This window comes from Saccopteryx leptura, chromosome 10 (assembly GCF_036850995.1).
Source record: "Saccopteryx leptura isolate mSacLep1 chromosome 10, mSacLep1_pri_phased_curated, whole genome shotgun sequence".
NCBI classification, from domain to species: Eukaryota; Metazoa; Chordata; class Mammalia; order Chiroptera; family Emballonuridae; genus Saccopteryx; species Saccopteryx leptura.
The window spans coordinates 23454315-23477790 of NC_089512.1; the positions used below are offsets into that span (position 1 = coordinate 23454315).

Here is a 23476-nt window from a genome sequence, read left to right on the forward strand (position 1 = left end):
ATATCTGTCCTTTATAAAGAACTGGATTTTCAGCGGTAGAGCGTCGGCCTGGCGTGCGGGGGACCCGGGTTCGATTCCCGGCCAGGGCACATAGGAGAAGCGCCCATTTGCTTCTCCACCCCCACCCCCTCCTTCCTCTCTGTCTCTCTCTTCCCCTCCCGCAGCCAAGGCTCCATTGGAGCAAGATGGCCCGGGAGCTGGGGATGGCTCCTTGGCCTCTGCCCCAGGCACTAGAGTGGCTCTGGTCGCAGCACAGTGACACCCCGGAGGGGCAGAGCATTGCCCCCTGGTGGGCAGAGTGTCGCCCCTGGTGGGCATGCCAGGTGGATCCCGGTCGGGCGCATGCGGGAGTCTGTCTGACTGTCTCTCCCCGTTTCCAGCTTCAGAAAAATACAAAAAAAAAAAAAAAGAACTGTATCTCCCGAGTGTTTAACAGAACTCCTTTTGATATTAAACAACTATGATCTTTACAAGGAAACATTGTACTGTTCAAGAAGCTTGTGATACTTATGTAATTAAACTTTCTTTTTCTTCGTTTTTTTTCAGACATTAGTAAATCTACTGGGTGCCCGAGATACCAATGTTCTGTTGGGCGCCCTTCTTGCTCTGGCTAGTTTAGCTGAAAGGTAAGTGTGTTTCAATAACTTTCCAGTTCTGCTGCTGTAGCAATTTAGGACGCAGAGATATAAAGTAAATTAATTTCTTTTTAAAGTTTTTTTGTTGATTTTTAGAAAGAGAGGTAAAAGGGAGAGAGAGAGAAAAGGAGAGGGGGAGAGAAACATTGATTTGTTTTTTCACTTATTTATGTATTCATTGGTTGATTCTTGTGTGTGCCCTGAGTGGGGATTGAACCAGCAACCTTGGCGTATCTGGACAATGCTCTAACCAACTGAACTCCCTGGCTAGGGTCTAGATTAGTTTCTTTACTGACATTGTTAACCACTTAGAAGAATAAGAGTGACATATATTAAAGAGAATCCTAACTGGAAAATCATTCTTTTAAAGTTTAAGTTGTTGGCAAATCCCAATTTAAAATCTTCCTTTTTCTTTTCTGATCAGAAAAGAAAACCTAGTTTTCCATCCAACCCTCAGTTACTTCACCTTCCAAATTACCCCAATATTTCTTTGATAATTAAATGTCCCTGGCCTTCTTTTTTCATTTTTCCCTGTGTATTTATTTTAACATATAAAACATTTTCAAATGTCTTCACCCTTAAGGAAATCTAGAGACCTGTTCTCTTATGGATGTCATGATTAGTTTAAATAGAAGAGCTTTCAATATATTTTATGCCAATAAGTGGATCATTGGTTTTTATTTTTGAGTTTTTTCTACAACTTTATAGAAAGTAATTGACAAATATAATTATATGTATTTAAAGTGTACAACATAATGATTTGATATACATTCTGGAATTATTACCAAGATCAAAGTAATTAATACATCCATCACTCCACATAGTTAACAGTGTATGTGTCTGTGTGATGAAGAACACAGATCTGCTCTTGGAAACTTTCAAGTGTACAATACCATATTAATAACTGTAGTCACATTAGATTCTCAGTATTGATTCTTCTTATAACTGCAGGTTTATACCTTTACTTTAACCTATATCTTCCCATTTCCCCCCCCTTTCCAGACCCTGGCAACCACCCACCATTTTATTCTCTGTTTCTATGTAATCAGTTTTGTTTTGTTTTGTTTCATTGTTGTTCTTAGATTCCACATTTAAGTGATACCATACAGTATTTGCCTTTCTCTGTCTGGCTGGTTTCACTTAACGTCATGCCCTCCAAGTTTATCCTTTCTATTTTTCTAATGGCTTAATAATAATCAGTGGTATATATTACATTTGCTTTATCCACTCATCTGTCAAAGGCATATAGCTCATTTACATATCTTAGCTCTTGTGAATATGCTGATCATTACTTTTTTTGATGAACAGCATGATTCTTTTTGCAGAAAGGGAATCATATTATCATCATACTGTTATTAAACAAATCTATGACATATCATGTCTATTGAATGTTGGAATTTGCATTTTGTTTCTCCTGAGATAATCCGAAAGCTAGGATATTAAATATGTGAACATGGTAAACTATGTTTTTAATATTACTAATAGTTTTTATTTGTAGCCCAGACTGTAGGGAGAAGATAAGTGAACTAAATGTCGTAGAAAACCTGCTGATGATTTTGCATGAATATGACTTACTTTCCAAAAGGTGGGACTGCTAACAGGGAAAAAGACAATGTCTTACATTTGATTACAATGATGATCATTATTATTTGATTATTTTCTTATTAGGTCATGTTATTTACACTGTTAACTAAATATCATGAGTCAACTTGGCATCTATTCTTTATTTCAGTTTATATAAGGAAAGTAGAGCAAAGTAGCATATTGATTTATTTTTCTTTGGTTCTGCATTACTTCTAGCTCTGGGCATAGGATCAAATGGCATAAATTTATGATCACATCTTTAATATTGTTGTTTATTGCATTTATTTTCATCTTGTCTCTTTAAGGAAAGAAACTCTGCTGTAGCTCTATTTTTATTAATTTCAGATTGTGTGTTGAAAAAATGATTAATTGCTAAAATCTATTTTGTTTAAGGCCAGTCAAATAAATTAAGATGAGTACAGACTTTTTCATGACCTCCTGTTTTTATAATTTAAAACAGAAACTAGAGTAAAATGAAATCATTTTCTATTGAAACTGCATATTGCTCTAAAGAATTACAGTATAGAGATAGTTATTAGTTTGCTTTTAGAATTGCAGCCAACATCATTTGCTATTTCGTTGAATAAATATGGAAATTAATAGGGTCATTGTACAGATCAAATGAGTGAACACTCAGAAGTTTTCTAGAGAGGCAAAATACACTGCTCACAAAAATTAGGGAAATTTCAAAATGAATATGAAGTGATAAAATATCCCCTAATTTTTGTGAGCAGTATAAATACAGTGGTCCTAAGCTTACAGCACAGTTCTGTTCCTACAACAGTGACGTAACCCGAATTTTGGTGTAAGTTGAAACACACCCTAGCCTAAGTCACTTATCTATCCGAACACAGTTGTAAAATCGTGATCTAGAACATAAAAACACACCTAAGCCACAGTAAAAGGAAAAGGACATAAATATACTATACTGTAGAAACAGAAAAATTGACAAAAAATGAGTGTAAAAAAAGTCCGATGCTAATGTCTCAATTTTTTTTGTTTTCATGAGAGTAAGCATCATAAACTCGAAATGTCGTATATTGAGACTATCGTAACCTGAGGATCCCCTGTAACAGAAAGTCAAGTAACGAAACTCTGACACTGCATTCTTCTTTAAAGCCATTTTAATATTCTTTTAAAAACCACACTTATAGACATAGCTCTCTGAACTCATTCACCCAACAAGCAGCTTCTGCACAAATATGTCAAACCCAAGCTAAATAGGATATGAGTGTGTAGCATGAGAGGGGACAGACACAAATCACGGTTTCATCATAGCACAGTGAGCGGTGTGGTCAGTGGGCACCCAGGATGCTCTGGAGAAGGGGTAGTCAAACTTTTTATAAAAACCGCCCACTTTTGCAGTGCTGGTCAACCTGGTCCCTGCTGCCCACTAGTGGGCGGTTCAGCTTTCATGGTGGGCAGTAGCAGAGCAACTAAACGGCGACGCAATTGGCCCACTATGAAAACTGGACCGCCCACTAGTGTGCGGTAGGGACTAGGTTGACCAGCACTGCAAAAGTGGGCGGTTTTTATAAAAAGTTTGACTACCCCTGCTCTGAAGCATGGAGCAGAACCTCTGAGGGGACACACCACGTTTCCTGAGGGAAAGAGATGTTATCTAGGCAGAGGGAGAGAGCAAGAGAAAACAGGATATGCTCCCACATGAAGTGGTATGTGTGAGGTTCTTGCACGGTGGGGCACAGCTGGAGCCAAGAGTGCAGCAGGGACGGTGGCAGAGAGCTAGACTAGACAGTTAATGATACATTAAAAATACAGCTAATTTTGGTCAGGCCCTGCTCTAAGCACTTCTGTGTGTTACTCATTTGATCTGCACTGTGACACTATTAATTTCCGTATTTTATGGCTGAGGCAGTAAGACACCATTAATCAGGTCACGATGGGCTCTTTGTGCTAAATGAAGAGTATATTTTTTATTATGGACATTAGAGGGACTCAGCGAAAGATCTGAAGCCCGATCAGGTTTATTTAGGGGAAGATCCCTCTGTTAGCAGTGTGTGGGGGCCGTGGGGTGGGGAATACGGCCACACAACGAGATCCGCTTAAAACAAGGAAGGAATGTGTTGTGTAGAAAGTTTGAGAAGGTGAAGAATAGTGTTTATATTCTGAATGTCACAGCACAAAAGTTTGGGAGGGAGAAGAGCTATAGAAAATTGGCTCAGGGGAAAGAAATTCCGAAGCTCTATGGAATTGAGAATGTTGGAGAGGTAGAGGACCAGAGTGGCTCCTTCCTTGAGCATAATCGAGTATCACCTGAATGAGAGGAACAGTGGGAGTAGCCAGCTGCACAGCTTACAAGAGAATTGACCCCAGCAGTTGCTCAGGAAATAGGGGCACTGAAGGCCCTTGACTGGCTGGGAAAGGGTAGAAGGGTCTTGGATGATTCCTACTCTTCTGGCTTGGGAAACGGAAAAGGCTGTGGTGTCATGAATAAGATCAGGGATATAAGAGGAAGAGCCGATTTGGTGAGGAGGACAGCTGTGTGGCTAGAACTTATGGCGGAATGCACAGTGCGGGGCTGCGGGGGGGGAGTGTTGGAGGCCATGGGCATGGATGGTACCATCCAGGGAGAGTGTGTAAAGTGTGAGACTGGAAGGTTTAAGAGTGGTGCTCTGAAATGTTCATTATCATCCCATTTCAGGATTCAGCTGAACTTTATGTCTTAGGCCATTGTTACTTTTGTTACTCTCCAGATATTCACGGAACACTCTGCATTTAATCGTCCTGCATTCTAGTGTTTTTGTCATTTTGTATTAATGTCTTGTTTTGTAACCAAATAATGAGTCTCTGAAAATTAGGATAAAGCTTTTATATTCTGCTCACAAAAATTAGGGGATATTCAATAGCTTCATATTCGTTTTGAAATATCCCCTAATTTTTGTGAGCAGTATATTTCTTTTGTCTGGAGCACAATTCAGGTCCCATTGTATGTACTTGACTCCTATTTGTTGGTCATTAGGTTCTGGCCAGACCGAGGGGATACAATGAGAATATGACATAGGACAGCACTCAGCAAGCTGTGACCTGGAGGCTAGATTGGGCTCCCAGCCTGTGTTTGTAAATAAAGATTTGTTGAGACACAGCCATGCCCACTTACTTGTTTTTATGTGCTGTCCATGGCGGCTTTGCACATGCTGGCACGACTGGGTCGTTGTGACAGAGCCTGGATGCCAGCAAAGCCGAAAACATTTGGCTGTGGTCCAGGCCTTCACGGAAAATGGGTGTTGACCTGTGACTTAGAAAATGTTCGCGGTATCGCTCATTAAGTAGTGACAGCTCTAGTCTAAGTGTGGAGACAGTAACGCACTGGTGCTGCCATTCCCATCCTCGCCCTCCCGCGCCTGCGCAGACTGACTGCGGAGCTGCTGCGCCTCCTCTGTGCCGAGCCCCAGGTCAAAGAGCAGGTGAAGCTCTACGAGGGGGTCCCCATCCTCCTCAGCCTGCTGCACTCCGACCACCTGAAGCTGCTCTGGAGTGTCGTCTGGATCCTAGTGCAGATTTGTGAGGACCCTGAGACCAGCGTGGAAATCCGCGTCTGGGGAGGCATCAAGCAGCTTCTTCATATTCTGCGAGGGTGAGTGAGGGTGGGCGTCGACCCACTGTGCCCCGGTCACTGGAGGCTGGGGACTCTGCCATGCGATGGCAGGTTGGCTACATGCTCAGCTCGCTCCCTCCTGGTCCTTATCAGTCATCTTTGGCAAAATGGTTTATACTTGCTGCAAACATCCATGTCGGTGCCTTTCACCTTTGAAGCTCCTTGAAGCCCCGATGTGTTTTATCTTTACATCACCAGCCTCCAGCACAGTGCCAGGCACGTAGGAGTCTGGCTGTCTGCACGCACATGTGGGTTGAATGGAATCCCAGTAACTGCAATTTGAAAGCATTTGTCTTGCCACCTTTTTCTTGCATCAGTATGTGCCTGCTATAATCCCAACAAGTACAATAATGACTGCTATTTTACTAAAATGCCTGTGTGCGGACATATGTCATTTATCTGTAAAGAGAAAGCAAAGCCTACATTTAAGAAACAGATGTAGAATCCTTAGTTAAAATATGAGAAAACGTTGTGAATCAAATGATTGCCATGTTTCTGACCTGGGTCCAGCTGCTCTTCTTTTCTCTCTAATCTTCACTGCGGTGCCCTAAGGTGGGTTAACCCCTCATTGTCTCTTTTAAAAGTAGAATTCCGCCTGACCTGTGGTGGCGCAGTGGATAAAGCGTCGACCTGGAATGCTGAGGTCGCCGGTTCAAAACCCTGGCCTTGCCCGGTCAAGGCACATATGGGAGTTGAAGCGTCCTGCTCCTCCCCTCCTTCTCTCTCTCTCTCTCTCTCTCTCTCCTCTAAAATGAATAAATAAATAAATAAATAAATAAAAATAATTAAAACAAAAAAAGTAGAATTCCAATGGCATTAAAAGCCATGGGTATGAGTTTGTTAAAATAATTCAAATTGAAATTCTCTCGATGTTGCAATAACTATCATAACTATGTAGTAGATATATTGAAATATTGAATAACAACACCTTTCGGTACCATCAGTGGGAAGTTTCTATTACCTAAGGCTATTACAAAGCAGCATTCAGTCCTGTGGGTGATGAATCAAAGTTGCAAAGGAATATATCTGCCGGAAAGGGCTTATATTTGGGATCTGTGGCACATACATATAGCTCATGCTAATAAAAGCAGAGTGACTTATCAATTTTAGAATGCCTAGATATCATCAAATCAATATTATTCAGACTTTGTGTATGTTATGCCTCCAGGGATATTGTGGGACTATGTGTTATCAGCTTCATTTTTTCCCTGAGGGAACATTCCAAAACGTAAGGACAGACTAGGACCCATCGCTCTGTTAGCAATTTCTGTCATTCCCAGAACAAAAGAAAGATATTACAGACTTCTGACAATCTGCTTGCTTTTCTGAATATAACATAAAAGTCTAAAATACTTTAAAGTATAAATTAGAAATCTTTTGTTAGTTCTGTGGCCTAACAAGCCAGCCACTTGGTCAAACCAATTACATTTGAAAATGTCTTGTTTTTGCTTGAGTTTGTAGGATGATGATGGCGATGTTGATAGTGGCGATGGTTATTGCTACTTGTCAATATGTGTATTACAAAAGCTGTGGGTTACCCAGTTGGAGAGAGTTATTTTCTTGATGATTAAATTAAATTATACAATAGTTAAGCAATACTTCAAAGACAAAAATCTACCTTTTTTTTTTTACCACACGGAATTGAGTTTAATTCAAAGAATCATTTTTCCTCTTTGTCTCAAGCCATAAGTGTCCTTGATAGAAAAGACTTCTTTCACATTGCTGAGGCATTTTCCCAGTCCATTTCTATAGTATAGTGTTAAAAAAAAACTCTTCTGGGAAGATGACAGATGTCAACACTTATTCTATTAAATATATCTCAGTGATCTGGGAGAATTTACTACCCCAGCTGGATAAACAATATTCTTCCATGCCTGCCCCTGAGCTGCCTGGAGCTGGTTTGTGGGGTGGAGGTTGCCAGGTTGTCTGTTGGCTTGAGTGTGAACAGGTGTTGTTGTCAGGGCAGTTTTTAAGAAGCTTATTCATGCTCATTCACCTGCAGTCCCAAACTCAAAGGTGATTCTTAAAGGCCTGTATGCTCTTGATAATGTGAAATGATCCCTAAATTCAAGTTTTGACATAATTAGGTTGACAGATAAGGTCACTGATGATGACTATCTCTAGACCCAGATCCGTTACCCTCCCCCATGCTCAGTGCAATAAGGACACCAGCCGGCCCAGATGATGGAGACTTTATCCACATTATGTTTAGACACAGAAATTTAGGTAGAGCTGCTGCATAAAAAATAATTTAGTGAAAACAATTTGGTCTATACATAAAACAAAAAGGAACAAAGCAGATAAAAGACAAAAATCTATTTGTGGAAGATATTGCATTAAATAGAAAATCAAGTGCTTTATTTTATCACAGATGTTAAAAAGAACATGAAATTTATGAAATGAGATTAAAGATGAGACAAGAGGAAAATAAAAAGGAAAGAAGATAAAGACTAACATACACAGAACTGATAAATTCACTAGAAACTGGAATTAGGAAAAAGAAGGGCAAGCTTGAAAAAAATTATATATAATGTAGAGGAGAAAGACAGGAATAAGAGAAATTAGAATATGAGAGATTCGGTTAGCACATTTCAACATGGGATTTCAACATGGGAATTGTTGACATCCCTGAATTAGAGAATAAAACAAAAGGAATAAATAATTAAAGATATAATAGAAGAGAACTTTCCTAAAACAATCAACGATTAGAATTTCATGGAAAAAGAAGGCAAAATGAAGACTCGGATGTATTGAGGTGAATCCATTGCAGCAGAATAGAGTTCAGAAACAAAGGTGGCCGTGTGGAACAGTGGGAAGGGGCAGTCTTTTCAGTAAATAATGCTGAGTCAATTCAGTAATCATATTTTTAGAGAAAGAAAGAGAAAGAAGGAAAGGAAAGGAGAGGAAAAGAAAAGAAAAGAATAGAAAGGTAGAAAGCAAGAAAGAAATGACAACTACCTTACAATGAATACAAAAAATTCTAGGTGGATTGAAGGTGAAACAATAAAGATAACACAGCAGAGAACTTAATGACCTGGGGGAGGCAAAGATTTCTTTCCCTCCCTCCCTCCCTCCCTCCCTCCCTCCCTCCCTCCCTCCCTCCCTCCCTCCCTCCCTCCTCTCTCTCTCTTCAAAGATTTCTTAAACAGGGCTCAGAAAGCACTGACCACAAAGGAAAGCTGATAAATCAATCTGTGCATTCACTTTCTTTTTCAGAGACAGGAGTTTTGTTTCTGACCGCTCTTCCATCGGAAGCCTGTCCAGCGCAAATGCAGCAGGCCGACTCCAGCAGTTCCACCTCTCAGAGGAGTTAAGCCCCCAGGAGATACAAGAAAACACTTTCTCTCTTCAAGCAGGTATTTCTATCATATTATTAGGTTTTACTATTTGATACTGCTTAGTATTATATTATCTTATTGTTCTCTTTTATAAACTTAGGATGCTAATATTAAGTAGGCATGATTTATAAGTTTAAAAAAAAAATGTGAAATTAAATCCGTGTGGGTACCTGAAACTGGTTGCTACCAGTGGTGGACCTGCAGGTTAATGATACCACGAACTTTCTTTCCTCTCCCTTCCACGTTCTGAACACCTCAAGGAGCCAACACAGAAGTCAGACGTAAAGAGAGCAGGACATGAGCTCCGTCACTGGTTGCGGGATTAGGGAGCGCGGCTTGGTCTGTGACCAGAGTCATAGTTTTTACTATCTTCTGGGTCTAAAGGCACCCTCCTGAAGGGAGACTCGACAACACGCGTGCCTCCCTCACACCACGTGAGCTCCTGCAGAGAACACAGAGATGCTGGCCCGGTGGGCTTTGCACACAGCAGGAGCAGGGGCGTATGCACGCAGTTTTCACAGCCTTGAACAGTGGTGTAGCCTGTGCCCTACATGAGGGCAGCTGGCCTTTGGGTAGTGGGGCGAAGGTGCTGCTGACCAAGCTGGGTGCCCTGCCGTGGCCCACAGGAGGGACAGAGAGGCACCGTGGGCTGGCAGGAGGGCAGGCAGGTCCTCAGAAGGGAGAAGCAGCCGTGGCAGGGCAGGGACAGAGTGGGTAGGAGAAGGGCCGCATCCTTTGCTTCCTTCTCTCTCCTCCCTGGAGGATGGAGCTGCACCTGCCTTCACAGGCGTCTGCGGTCAGGGGAGCAGGACCCCCTGCTGGGCACAGCCCTGTCACTCTGGTGTACCCTGGAGGGTCTCAGTCTCGGTCTCAGTATGAGGCCTCTCTGAGGATTTCCTGTTTGAAGCTCCCAGGAAGTCTCATCCAGCAGAAATCAGAGCTCCTGGAATTTCTAGGCCTCTCACCGGAGTGGACGAGACTGATGGCGATCGAGGTCAGGAGGGTGGCTACCCACGTGTGGGATGAGACATTATTTCCTGGGAAGGGCTGGAAATGTCCTATGTAGTCATTGGAGTGGCAATGGTTACAGGGTGTATAAATCTGTAATGTCCCATCAAGCTATACACTTAAGATATATCTACTTCACACAGTTCATTTTTTTACCTCAATAAAACTCTTTAAAAAATTAAAAACAACCTGACCCAGGTGGTGGCGCAGTGGATAGAGCATTGCACTGGGATGCAGAGGACTCAGGTTCAAAGCCCTGAGGTTGCTGGCTTGAGTGCAGGCTCATCTGGTTTGAGCAAGGCTCACCAGCTTGAGCCCAAGGTCACTGGCTTGAGCAAGGGGTCACTTAGTCTGCTGTAGGCCCCCTGACAAGGCACATATGAGAAAGCAATCAATGAACAATTAAGGTACTACAATGAGGAATTGATGCTTCTTCTCTCTCTCCTTTCCTGTCTGCCTGTCCCTATCTGTTCCTCTCTCTGTCTCTATCACAAAAAAAAAAAGTGTTAGGAGTAGGGTCTGCATTTCAGCTGCACCCACTTTGTTGGCCATGTGGTCTTGGATCAATTTCTTAACCTCTCCCGGCCTCAGTTTAGCTTATATGAAGTGGTGGTGGTGACCATGGTATCAGCGTCACAGGGCTACATGAGGACAGCGGTGTGCAGCACGGCGCAGGACCAGGGGAGGGAGGGCTCAGGAGAACGGCGTTATCCTCAGAGATGCTCTGCGCTGTCGGATCCAGCTTGCCTCTCGCTGGACAAGAAGCAGCTCCGTACAGAATGCCCCCAGAGGCCACACGGTGGCTGTAAAGAGCTCCTAGTGCTCAGGGCAGTGCTCAGGGTCTGGGGCCTGTGCCTGGCGGACCTGACTCCTGGCCCCTCCCACTTATTAGTTCTGTAGCCGAGGCTAATAATCTTATTGAACTTTGGTTTTCTCCTCAGTAAAACTGGTCATCATAGTGCATACTCTGATTATAAGGTCAATTTGGTTAATATATTTAAAATACTCACTTGGTCAACCACTGGAGCTGTATTTATTGAGCACCTGCTACGTGGCAGGCGCATGCTGGACACTGGGGATTACCATGGACCAGGCGGGCGCAGTCTCTGCCTCCTGGTATACAGTACGTGCTCGGAGAAGGGCCTCTGTGGGGTGTACCTGTACTCACATCCTATGAAAATGAGAGTTAGAAGCCACCAAAAGTCAGTTTCCCTTCTCCCGGATCCTGACAGAGGAAAATTAGTGTTTTTTTGGACAGTGACTACTAACAGAGCTCCCTGGAGTTAGAGTACTGATATAACCGTGTGACACTGCAGTCACAGCAATGACAACATGACCATTTGTGGTTTCCTTCCAGCCTCCTGTGCGGCCCTCACTGAACTTGTGCTCAACGACACCAACGCCCAGCAGGTGGTTCAGGTAAGCGCGTGGCTCCCGGGCATGGGCTCCACAACCAGGTCCCGCCCTGCGTCCCAGGACATAGCTTTTGGGATACCATCACATGGTTTTATTACTTTATTAGTTTTTTTTAAATCTTTTTTTTTTTTATTTACTCATTTTAGAGAGGAGAGGAAGAGACAGAGAGAGAGAGACAGAGAGAGAGAGAGAGAGAGAGAGAGAGAGGAGAGACAGAGAGAGAGAAAGGGGGGAGGAGCTGGAAGCATCAACTCCCATATGTGCCTTGACCAGGCAAGCCCAGGATTTCGAACCGGCGACCTCAGCATTTCCAGGTCGACGCTTTATCCACTGCGCCACCACAGGTTAGGCCCATCACATGGTTTTAAAATATTTTAATATGGCTTATTAACTCATAGAATTCCATTTCATATTCTTGTCCTTCTTCTTTTAACTTGCTTGGCTTAGAAAGAACTGTCATGTGGGTAATCAATGATGTTTCTTTCCTACATGATTTTTCATTTTCTTTATTTTTTTAAAAAAAACTATTCTGCGTTGCTTTAATTCTGGGCATATAGGATACCATGAGTTCAGGAAAGCAGTAACATAAACAGTAGTACATCAGGTGTACTCTTCAAATGGATACATCAACTGTATATAAATACATACATGTGTACCACCCTTGTGTGGGTTTCTATTCTAAAAGTTACTTCGTGCTTACTGAAAGGAAACTTTTATTTTTGGTCAATACAATATGTCCAACTCCAACTTCAAAATATAAACAGGGACATAAAAGTTAGTTAGGGATCAGGTTACCAATGATTCGAGTCCCGAGGGGAGCTCAGCTAATCAGGGGGCGGTTGGTACAGCGACTGAAATCTGGGGAAACTGATAAAAGACTCTGTGGTTCTCAGACCTTTTAGGTTAGTACTGACTCCACGGGAAAACTATCCGGTGAGGGCTGCTGGCGCGGAGGCACAAGCTGTTCAAACAATTTCTAGTGTCATTACTTGCTGGCTTAGTCCTGGGAAAAGTGACTTCGCCCCTCTAAGTTTTGGTTTTATCATGTATAAAACAGGGAGATTATAGACTAATTCACAGAATGACTGTAAAGACTAAATGCAGTAAGGCAGGTAAAGCTCTTTGGTTATCATGTAAATGTCCACATACAGTAGAGTTCAGTAAATTATACATTTGATAGATAATAGAAAACCAGCAGGAAGTTAGTAGTTTTTTCTTCATTCCTCCAGGTATTGACTGTGTTCTCATGAATAACATTTATTTTCTTTTTTATTCTGTTTTTCTTGTTTCTTTTATTTTTTCCTATAATATATAATTAACCTACATGTATTATTTAATTAAAAACTATAAAGGGATAAATTATCTTTTATAATTACATATTTGAAATGCAATGTATAAAGATTAAAATATATTTAAGTGCCTTTTTTTTTTATCCTCTATTCTGTTTTTAAAGTATTGTCATCACTTTATTTTCCATTTTTACTTTATTTTGAGAGAGATTGGTGGACACACAGGGACAGACAGACAGGAAGGGAAGAGATGAGAAGCATCAACTCATAGTTGCAGCACCTTAGTTGTTCATTGATTGCTTCTCATATGTGCCTTGACTGGGGTCTCCATCCGAGCCAGTGATCCCTTCCTCAAGCCAGCAGCCTTTGGGCTCAAGCCAGCAACCATGAGGTCATGTCTGTGATCCCGTGCTCAAGCTGGATGAGCCCACGCTCAAGCTGGTGAGCCTACGCTCAAGCCTGTGACCTCAGCATCTCAAAACCTGGGTCATCAGCATCCCAGGCCAATGCTCCATTCACTGCATCAGCACCTCGTCAGGCTGTTTGCAATCACTTTAAATTGATGTACTTTATTATTTATAATCTTTAAAGAACAACTGAAAATTTAAGATTGTGATTGTAGTTTTTGGTGTGTAAAAACTTACACTGACATTTGTAGTCTTGTCCTGTTATATTTACTTAAAGTTCCAAGATTACACTAACTATACATACTATTAATTTTTGAGATTGTTTAGTTCCTTCTTTGTGCTTGTGCATCTCTGTGGCATTGCCACTGGTCTCTGATAATATGCTCCTTTACTCTTGCAGGAAAATGGTGTATATACAATTGCAAAATTAATCTTACCAAACAAACAAAAGAATGCAGCAAAAACTAATCTATTACAGGTAATAAACATGCCCATTGTTCTTCAATATCATCTTGCTTGAAATCTAGGGAAACTCTGATAATATGATCTGTTATTTTAGAATATTTAAAATGCTCCGTGCTGGTCCCTGCCCTGACTGAGGGAACACTCCTAATGCAAGAGGCTGGCGTGGGAGGGAGCGCTCGCTGCTAACAGTGTCAGAGGCTCAACAAGGCTTTCTCTGCGGGAGGGAAGTAGGCCATTTTATTGAGCTATTTCTTTGCTTATCAGAAAGTTCTATTTTTAAAAAATATGTATTGCTCGAGTATCAGGGAATAATAAAAGGAAAATGAAGCACAGACCACAGTCACGAACATCTCACCTTCGCACAGGAAAGCCTGTAAAGTGGATGAGAAAGACTTGCCATGTGGCTGCAGGGATCTGAGTGGGGCACCAATGGCAGCTGGTCCTGGGTGGAAGGGCATTCCACACAGAAGGAACAGCATGTGCAAAGTGTGAGAGCCTGACAGCTCACAGCTTAGTGCGTAAGCTGCTCAGTGGACCTGGGCTGTGTGGTTGGGGGAGGGGGTACTTCAGGAGATGAGGCCTCAGAGGTAAGAAGGGGACACATTATGCAGGGTCCTGTGTGCTCTTTTGAGGAGTGGGCATCAGGGGCCACTAGAAGACACCGGGATGATCAAGTCAGATTTTAAATAAGCCTTTGCAGTAGCTGTGGCTCATCTTTTTTATCCAAGTCATTTAGAAAAGGAAGTACAAAGCAGCCTTTGCTGTCAATCTGATTGGGGAGCTATTTCCCAGAATGGTGGCCCAACCTAGCCAAGTTTTTGGTGCTCTCTGTGGGCTGGCAGCCACAGGTTTTGGAGAGTGACAGTAAATGCCAGTGTGGGACAAAATTTTTCCAGTGCCCCACAGATGTGTGACACTCTTCTGGGCACAGAGACAGACAGATCCATCCTGTGCATGCATTTTGTTAAACAGCAGGTTTTTTTTTTTGTTTGTTTGTTTTTGTATTTTTCCGAAGCTGGAAACCAGGGAGGCAGTCAGACAGACTCCCACATGCGCTGACCAGGATCCACCTGGCACGCCCACCAGGGGGCGATGCTCTGCCCATGTGGGGCATCACTCCGTTGCAACCAGAGCCATCCTAGCGCCTGAGGCAGAGGCCACAGAGCCATTCTCAGTGCCCGGGCCAACTTTGCTCCAATGGAGCCTTGGCTGTAGGAGGGGAAGAGAGAGACAGAGAGGAAGGAGATGGGGCGGGTGGAGAAGCAGATGGGCACTTCTCCTGTGTGCCCTGGCCGGGAATCAAACCCAGGACTCCTGCACACCAGGCCAATGCTCTACCACCGAGCCAACCGGCCAGGGCCTAAACAGCAGATTTCAACTGTTTTGTTTTTATTGATTTTAAAGACAGAAGAAGGGAGAGAGAGACAGGAACATTGATCTATTCCTATATATGCCCTGACTGGGGATCGAACTGGCAACCTTTGTGCTTCGGGGACGATGCTCCAACCAACTGAGCCATCAGCCAGGGCAAACAGCAGAGGGTTTTGAAAAGTTCATGTTGAAATGGCTTTCCAGGAACACGTGAGTTCTCCACTCACTCACAGTGGCCACTGCTCTCTCACCAGACTCCTTTATGTCATTTTGTCATCTGCCTGGCTTCTCCGGGCAGTTCTGCCTGTGACCCTTCTACATTCGGATCACTGGCTTCGTGAAATGATTCCAGACTCAAACCCAGCAGGCCCGATCAGCGGAGGGGGGCCTGTTGGGCAGGTACCAGCGCAGGCTGGAAGCCGTCTTTTTATTTCTCGGCACTGCAAAACAGCAGGCGTTTATTTTGCTCTGGTGAAGTCTCCCAGGCCTCTTTCTGAGCGTTCACAGGAGTTACTGTCGATTGTTCTATTTGGGGAACGCTTAAGACTCTTGACTCAGGAGACCAATACGTCAGGTTTGAGTCCAGTGTGCCTGTGGCTATTTTTATATGTCATCCTCTCTAGTGTTTATTTTCTCACAGAAATCTCATATAAATATTGAGGTATACGTAGCAGGCTCGAAACAAAATAAACCTTGAGCTCCGGGACATCTCTGGACACTTGGCTTTCTCGGCGTAGGAATTTTGCTTCTTGTCTCAGTGTTCGTTTTGTACTTTTTAGAAAGGAACTCCTGACAGGTCTGAGGGAAGCAAGGCCGAGATCCCTAGCGTTTCTACAACACAAACGCTTTTTGAAACTAAGCTCTGGCCATCTCGTAGATCAGCCACGCTCACAAGAAAACCACTTCTGTGTTTACTTCACGATAACTCTGTCCTGAAATGTTTTTAATGCCCCGAGTACCTTCGGAGAATCACGCCCCCTTGTCTTTTCCAGTGTTACGCTTTCAGAGCCCTGAGGTTTCTCTTCAGTATGGAAAGGAACAGACCTCTCTTTAAAAGGTATGAGCTTAGAGAAATTCAAGTGACCGGTCGCCACTAGATTGCACTGTTTTTCCCATAACTGACGTTGTTGCGAGCAATAAGAGAAGACCGAGTCCGTATCCAAAACAAGTGTCTTCAGACTAATTAGATTCCACAGAGAAAACTGAACTATCCCACTGACACCTCAACACCGAAAGTGAACAGGATGAAGAGAGAGCACGCATCACTATAAAATACGGCGATTAATTACACGTGACCGCTGTGGTTTCAGTTTCTCTCTCTCTTTTTTAGACATTAACATTTTAAATGCGTGGCATCAAAGTGCGTGCTTGTTTTAGCCCATTCGTAAATTCCAAAGTTGATGTGGTTATTTTCTCTTGTGGAAAGAACAGGGCTTGTCCGGGCATCTTCCCCAGGGGAGGGGCTCACGTGATGGGGAGGAGGCTGATGTTTTGGGGCGGGGAGGCTGTGCTGGTGAGCGTGACAGAAGAAGCATCCCGTTGGGAAGCAGGCCGTGGTTACCTGCGTGTGTGGTCTGCACGCTGTTTAGCTGGGCAGGTTAGCCAAAGTCATAGCCCCAAGATCCACAGTAATTTTGTTGGTAAGACAGAATAGAAATAAAATCTTGCGTTGCTGTAACATCGTTTGTTCAGAAACATGCAGCATTTAATGTTGTTATTTTATTTCCAGTTGATGCTTGAATTTGGCGGAAGAAAAGGAAATAAACTTAGTTTTTCATTAAAACCTTTTGTTTCAAGGCTCTAAGTCATCCGTTTTGAGTTGACTTAAAGATTTTAATAAGCCCTGAAGCCAGTACCTTAGAAATGATGCATAAATCTCTCCAATTTTTCTCAGTTACGTTTATTTTTATGAAATAAAATACCCTCTCAGGGTTAATATGAGGACTGACTCAAACGGCATTTATGTAGGTGCTCAGTATTCAATAAATACACAGTAAACATTTCTTAGTAATATGTTTACTACCTATTTCCCCAAATATCTTAGAAATAAGGTATTTGTATAATCCATATCTTACTTACTTTTATTGTAGTAAAGAGCACGTGAGATATACCTTCTAAGCAGCTGTTTAATTGTACAACACAGTGCAGTTGGCTATAAACAGAATGCTGTACGGAGAATCTCTAGAACTTTCATTTGTTTTACCTAACCCTTACGAACTGTAGCTATAGTTCATTCTGTGAGATAAGCTGATGAGTATTATTCCCCCCCCCCCCATTCTGTCTATAATCTAAGGAAATGAAGTGTGTTTAATACCTATGAATGAGCTAGATCGAACATGGAAGGATTGAGCAAGTTTCCAGATCCCGTGTGAAGTCTCTGTGTGTATTTTTCCCCGTAGACTTTTCCCCACCGACTTGTTTGAGATCTTCATCGATATAGGACATTATGTTCGGGATATCAGTGCTTATGAAGAGTTGGTATCAAAGTTGAATTTATTAGTGGTAAGTCTTGAGTCTTTAAATTTGGGCAGGCTGCTCTGTGGTCAGGATGGAGTTGATCACAGCAAACCATTTGTTTTTCTTTTTATTTATTTATCTTTTTTTTTTGCTAGGAGGAAGAACTGAAGCAAATTGCTGAAAATATTGAAAGCATTAATCAGAATAAAGCACCTTCGAAGTATATAGGCAACTATGCAATCTTGGATCACCTCGGCAGTGGGGCTTTCGGCTGTGTTTACAAGGTCACTGCCCCCAAGCACACCAGATGTCCTGCTTACAGACCCACACTCAGTGGAGTTAGAGCCTTTCCTGAAAAATAGTAAAAAATAGATAGAAAATTTTAAATGATTTTTTTTTTTTTGTCTACCAATAGTTTCATCAAAATTGTCTGATTTAACTTGCAGCTCTAGATATTGGTCACTGACTTTTGAAGACAAAAAGTGTCATTAGTCATTAATCCCTCATAAAACATAGTCAGAATGGCTTGTCCCCATGCCTGACACCTCTCTATTCACACCAGGGTTTCTGTACTTACGTGGTAAAATCCTACTGAATATTGCAGATCGATCCTATTTTTTGAGCTGAACTTAGTGAAAATACATACAGAATTTTAAAAGTCCTATGACATTTAAATAACTTGTTTTAAACATGTGACCTTATTCCTGTACTTCTTTCTTCCTCTTTCTATCTCCACCTCACTTTGTTTTCTTTGCCTTTTTATTTTCTTCCTTGTTAGGTTAGAAAGTGTAGTGGTCAAAATCTCTTAGCAATGAAAGAGGTAAACTTACATAACCCAGCGTTTGGAAAGGATAAAAAGGATCGCGATAGCAGTGTGAAGAATATTGTTTCCGAGTTAACCATAATTAAAGAGCAGGTAAATGTTTTTCTTGTTTGTGAAGGCCTTTTCCTTAAATAAATGTCACCAAAGGAGGGGAGAGTTCTTGTGCTATTCTTGTCCATGTTGTTTAAGCTGTTTCTGTTTAAAATAATTGATATTAAAGTGGTGATAGCTTAGCTAGCTTTTTCTCCTAAGGCTTGACATTGAACCATAGAAACACTTTCTGGGGTTTATATCAGGACAATGGGTACAGAAGAACAGAGTTTATAGCACAGAGTGATTCTTACAGAGAAATCCTTCTCTTTTAACTGTAAGCACATCTATTTCCCTCTTGATATATTGTAGAATATTTAGTTACTTAGTTACATGCCTCAGAACTTGACTAAGAGTTCTCTGACTCCTGTCAAGTGAAGCCAAGCTGTTAACATTCTTCAAATATGGCTTATTAAATCTAAAATGGGATTTTCCAGATGGGTTATTATTTATTAGCACGAGTGGAATTTTCTGACATAATGTGACAACTCAATTAACTATCATTATGAAAGTTTGTTTGGGGAGAAAGAATAAACATGTCAGAAGAGAAGTGGGATTTCATTTTGTGATCCAAGAACACATTGGTTTCTTTTTCCACTTGCCTTCCTTGTATATTCATTACGGACACTGCTCATTTATAACTCCCGTGGAGAGCTCTCCACTTCACTATTCTTTGTTTCCCCACTACTTAGATTTGCACAGCATCTGTGTCCGGACACGGTCACCATGAACAGGATGATCAGTTCTCAGTTTTAGTTCAATTAGGTGATAAAGCACGATCAGTTTTTAATTCTAGTTTATAAGGCTATATGGGTGATAGCTATTTTCAGACTAGTTTTGTAAGTATTAAGTAAAAAGAATCATGAGAAAAATCTGAATTAGATAAGTTAAAACGCTTAGTTTTATAAATAAGTGTAAAAATTTCATTTTCAAATATAAAGTCCAACTAAATTGTCTGTAAAAAAAAGTTTATATTTTGGAATAGTGTAAGATGTGTTATTATTTTTTTTTCTAGCTTTATCACCCCAATGTTGTACGCTATCACAAAACATTTCTGGAAAGTAAGTATGAGTTTTCATATTTTTAATTAAGGCAATGTATTTTTGTTACATATGTTTATATTAGAATGTCAAAAACAAGCTTATTTATCTATTTTCTTACCTTTTTGTTGTTTATGTGATAGTCAACAATCTTGTGTATCACTTCCTCGATCAGTGGAATAGTGATGTAATCAATGACCTAACGAGAATCCTATAGGAAGTACCTGGGCTCCCATATGAGAGATACTGAATGAACAAACCAAAATAGTTATAATAGCTATTTTCATACACATCAAAATCACTTACAGTCAAGAAAGAGGAAACCTTTAGGATAGTGGCTTTTTAAAGAAAATATCAAAAGTTGTTTTTGTTGAATTAGATGACATTATTCATGTCCACAATAAATTGGGAGTGGGCTAGGTATTGGATTTCATTTACTTGAAGTTCAAGGAATAGCCACAAGGTGGTGATAGAGCCCTGACTGATACTGCGGGCAGGCCGGCTCTTTCTGCAAGGATGATGGAATATGGAAATAAAGCCAAAATGGTCAATTGTTTAAACCAGGATAAGACCTCTGACTGCAATAAGATAAGTATTGATAAATCATCATGATGTACATCCCAGATGAACTTTCAAAGTAAACCTCCATTTGAAAGAAGATTTAAGAAATATATAAGGCAAAGATTGGGGCTTTCTCACTCCCTCTTTATATAAAGTTACTATGGTTAAGCAAACCTGCTGTGTAGTTTGTTTGACATGTTATGATTTCACCGTATTCCTTGCTCTAGCTGACTCAGAGGAGCTCAGTGCCGAAAGTCTCCAGTAAATCCTGCACCCTTGGCTGTTGGTTCTTGATATTAGAATAAATTCCTGTAATTCAGAGTATATCCTATCATAAAAAGATCTCGCTTGGCTTCTAACTTGTACTGAAGTGGCACGACTTGTCTTAGTTAAAAATCAAAACAGCAAAAAATGTTTTTTACAACCTGATTTTTTTTAAAAAAATAGAAGTGGCTTAAAAAATACATAAAATGTGATAAAATAGATTAGAAAATTGTAATAAAAGGAAATAAAATGTGAGAAAATTAAAAATAAAATTTACCTAATCTGACACATTAAAAATATGAAAAACTAGAGTCAGTATAAATGTCTATCCTTGGGAGAATTGTTAAATAAATTATGATCCAAATGTATTGTGGAATACTATGTAACCAACAGAAAGAATGGCATAGGTCTATGTATACTGACACATAAAGATGTTGAATGAAAAAAACTATAAGTTGTATGTGTAGTATGATTTCATGTTGGTAAATAGTTTGTACATACATATATTATATACACCCAAAACATCACAAAAGTACACATTACATACTATTGTTAGTAGTTTCATATTGGTTTTGAAGGAGGAAGTAGAATTTACTTCTTTGTTTCTTGTCATCCAAAGCAAGGCGATAAACACAATTAGTTACGAGGTTTCTAGTGTCTATCAGACAAAACCAGGAGAAGCCCACCTTTCTCTGCCCTTGAGGGGCATAACAGAAATTTCTGTCCTGGGTGCTGTTTTCAACTCTGTCATTCGTTGCGAGACCGTGGCGTGATTCCATTGTAAAAGTCTGAAAGGTAAATCTATGAGATGATGCAGTTTAAAGTGCAGTTTTCTGAGAGGCTGACTTGATATAAGGGTAAATGTTAGACTTAAATAATTGAGAGAAAGGTGGGCTCACCTGTCCTTCAGGGAATCCTCTGTGACTTTGGATCAGTAGCTTGTGCCTCTCGGCTCCTCCCAACCATTCTACATTGTTGTGGACGTAGGAAATGATAGTATTTGCCAGCGTGAACTTATGCTAGGAGGTTGTCTGTAAGAGTTTGTAGACGGGCTCCAGGTGCCCCAAGACCCCCACCATACCCCCACCCCCTGCAGGACTGAGTGGATCCATATCTTAACGCATCTCTAACTCTTCAGTGCTGTGCCCTGCACACCCATTGGAAAGCTTGGATTCTAATTCCTGCGTTTGTAAAGTATCTTTATTGAGCTTGAACTTCTATTACCTTTTTCTTTCTTTCTTTTCTGTATAGACGATAGGTTGTATATAGTTATGGAGCTTATAGAAGGGGCCCCTCTTGGAGAACATTTTAGTTCTTTGAAGGAAAAACAACTTCGTTTTACTGAAGAAAGACTATGGAAAATCTTTATTCAGGTACTCTTTTATTTTCATTAAATTTCTCTATAAAACAGCAAAGACTTGAGCTGATGTCTTTGAGATACGTGTAGTAGTCATCAGGGTTAAATGCGTACTGGGGGAAATAAAATTTGTTTCTTCTTTGCTGTTTCTAGCTGTGCTTAGCTCTTCGGTACTTACACAAGGAGAAGAGGATTGTCCATAGAGATCTGACGCCAAACAACATTATGCTGGGGGATAAGGACAAAGTAACAGTTAGTAAGTATACAAACCTTAACGTTTTTTATTTAAGAACTTCTGAATATTATTCTAGCACAGAGCTGTCCCATAGAACTTAACGGCACTGATGGGTATGTTCTATATCTGCTCTATCCAAAGGGTAGCCACTAGCCACGTGTGACTACTGGACATTTGAAATGAGTCTGTGAATCTTAAATTCTTTCAAATTTTAATTCAGTTGAACACCCCTATGAGACTAGTAGCCACAATCGAGTTGTATTTTGCCCATATGAGAGAATTAAGTACCCTTAGGACGCTTGATAATTTAATTCCCAAGCCCATGGTCTCTTGGTCCTTTCTTTCTGTAGAATATTACTTCATCAACAAAAGCTTTTACGATCACCATGTGAACACATTGTTTTCAACTAAATTAAGAAAGTCTGTCCCATATGGGTGACAAATATATATACTTATCAAGGGCCAGAAACAATCCAGCCATTTGTATATTTCAACATCAGTTTTTATCAAAATATTTTCAACTGTAGCAAGTAGGCCTCGTGTTGGGTAAAATTTTGCAAATGAGAAGATTAATATTTCCCCCAAAGGTTGATTCATTTCTCAGTCATAACTTAAAATGAACATTGTAGCTGATTAGAAGCGATATTAGCTTTTTTTTTTTGCCTTTCTTCCCTCATGAACACTTGTGTTGTTCTCATGGACTATTAACAGTTTAGCAACTCTAAGTAGAAAGCAAGTTAGTAGTCTCCAAATACTTTTGATTGTGGTATTCCATCAGTAACAAATGTTTTTGATAATATACTACCATTGCATGTATGCTTATTTATCATACATATAATATTTATTTATACATATAATATGTATTTATCAATTATACACATATCTATATGTACACTGTACACTTATTCTATAGTACAGGAAGTCTACAGAAATAAAATATAAAGGGGTGCATTAAAACTCAAAGTAAAGCCTGACCAGGCGGTGGTGCAGTGAATAGAGCGTTGGACTGGGATGCGGAGGACCCAGGTTCGAGACCTCGAGGTCGCTAGTTTGAGTGTGAGCTCATCTGGTTTGAGCAAGGCTCACCAGCTTGAGCCCAAGGTTGCTGGCTCGAGCAAGGGGTCACTTGGTCTGCTGTAGCCTCCCGGTCAAGGCACATATGAGAAATCAATCAATGAACAACTAAGGAACTGCAACAAAGAATTGATGTTTCTCATCTCTCTCCCTTCCTGTCTGTCTGTGCCTATCTGTCCCTCTCTCTGACGCTCTCTGTCTCTCCCACAAGAAAAAAACCAAAAAAACCTCAAAGTAAAGATTTAAATATTTTCTCCTGCCCTTCGGTGGGTTGCCATGGGCACCCCGATTTGAAGACCACTGCCATAAATATTATAGACATAAGAAATATATGACAATATGTTGAAGGTGAGTTTCTTAATTTTAGAAGAATCTAATTCCTCATGAAGGCAATTCCTTTAAAAGTACACATTTACCAAAACCACACATCTCTAATAATAGTGATT

At 40.9% G+C, this 23476-nt stretch overlaps 1 protein-coding gene across 5 annotated transcripts in view; it reads left to right on the forward strand.

The window, feature by feature from the left end:
• The window catches only part of NEK10 (NIMA related kinase 10), a 205801-nt gene that overhangs the window by 63668 nt on the left and 118657 nt on the right, over positions 1–23476 (forward strand). For all 5 annotated transcript variants that reach the window (XM_066350788.1, XM_066350783.1, XM_066350785.1 and 2 more), the window contains exons 10-22: positions 547–626; positions 2134–2220; positions 5590–5814; positions 9052–9191; positions 11539–11600; positions 13694–13771; positions 16122–16186; positions 17529–17631; positions 17742–17870; positions 18365–18502; positions 19515–19560; positions 21616–21737; positions 21875–21977. In XM_066350788.1, coding sequence (XP_066206885.1) covers positions 547–626; positions 2134–2220; positions 5590–5814; positions 9052–9191; positions 11539–11600; positions 13694–13771; positions 16122–16186; positions 17529–17631; positions 17742–17870; positions 18365–18502; positions 19515–19560; positions 21616–21737; positions 21875–21977 — 1378 coding nt within the window. The remainder of the gene's footprint in view (positions 1–546; positions 627–2133; positions 2221–5589; positions 5815–9051; positions 9192–11538; positions 11601–13693; positions 13772–16121; positions 16187–17528; positions 17632–17741; positions 17871–18364; positions 18503–19514; positions 19561–21615; positions 21738–21874; positions 21978–23476) is intronic.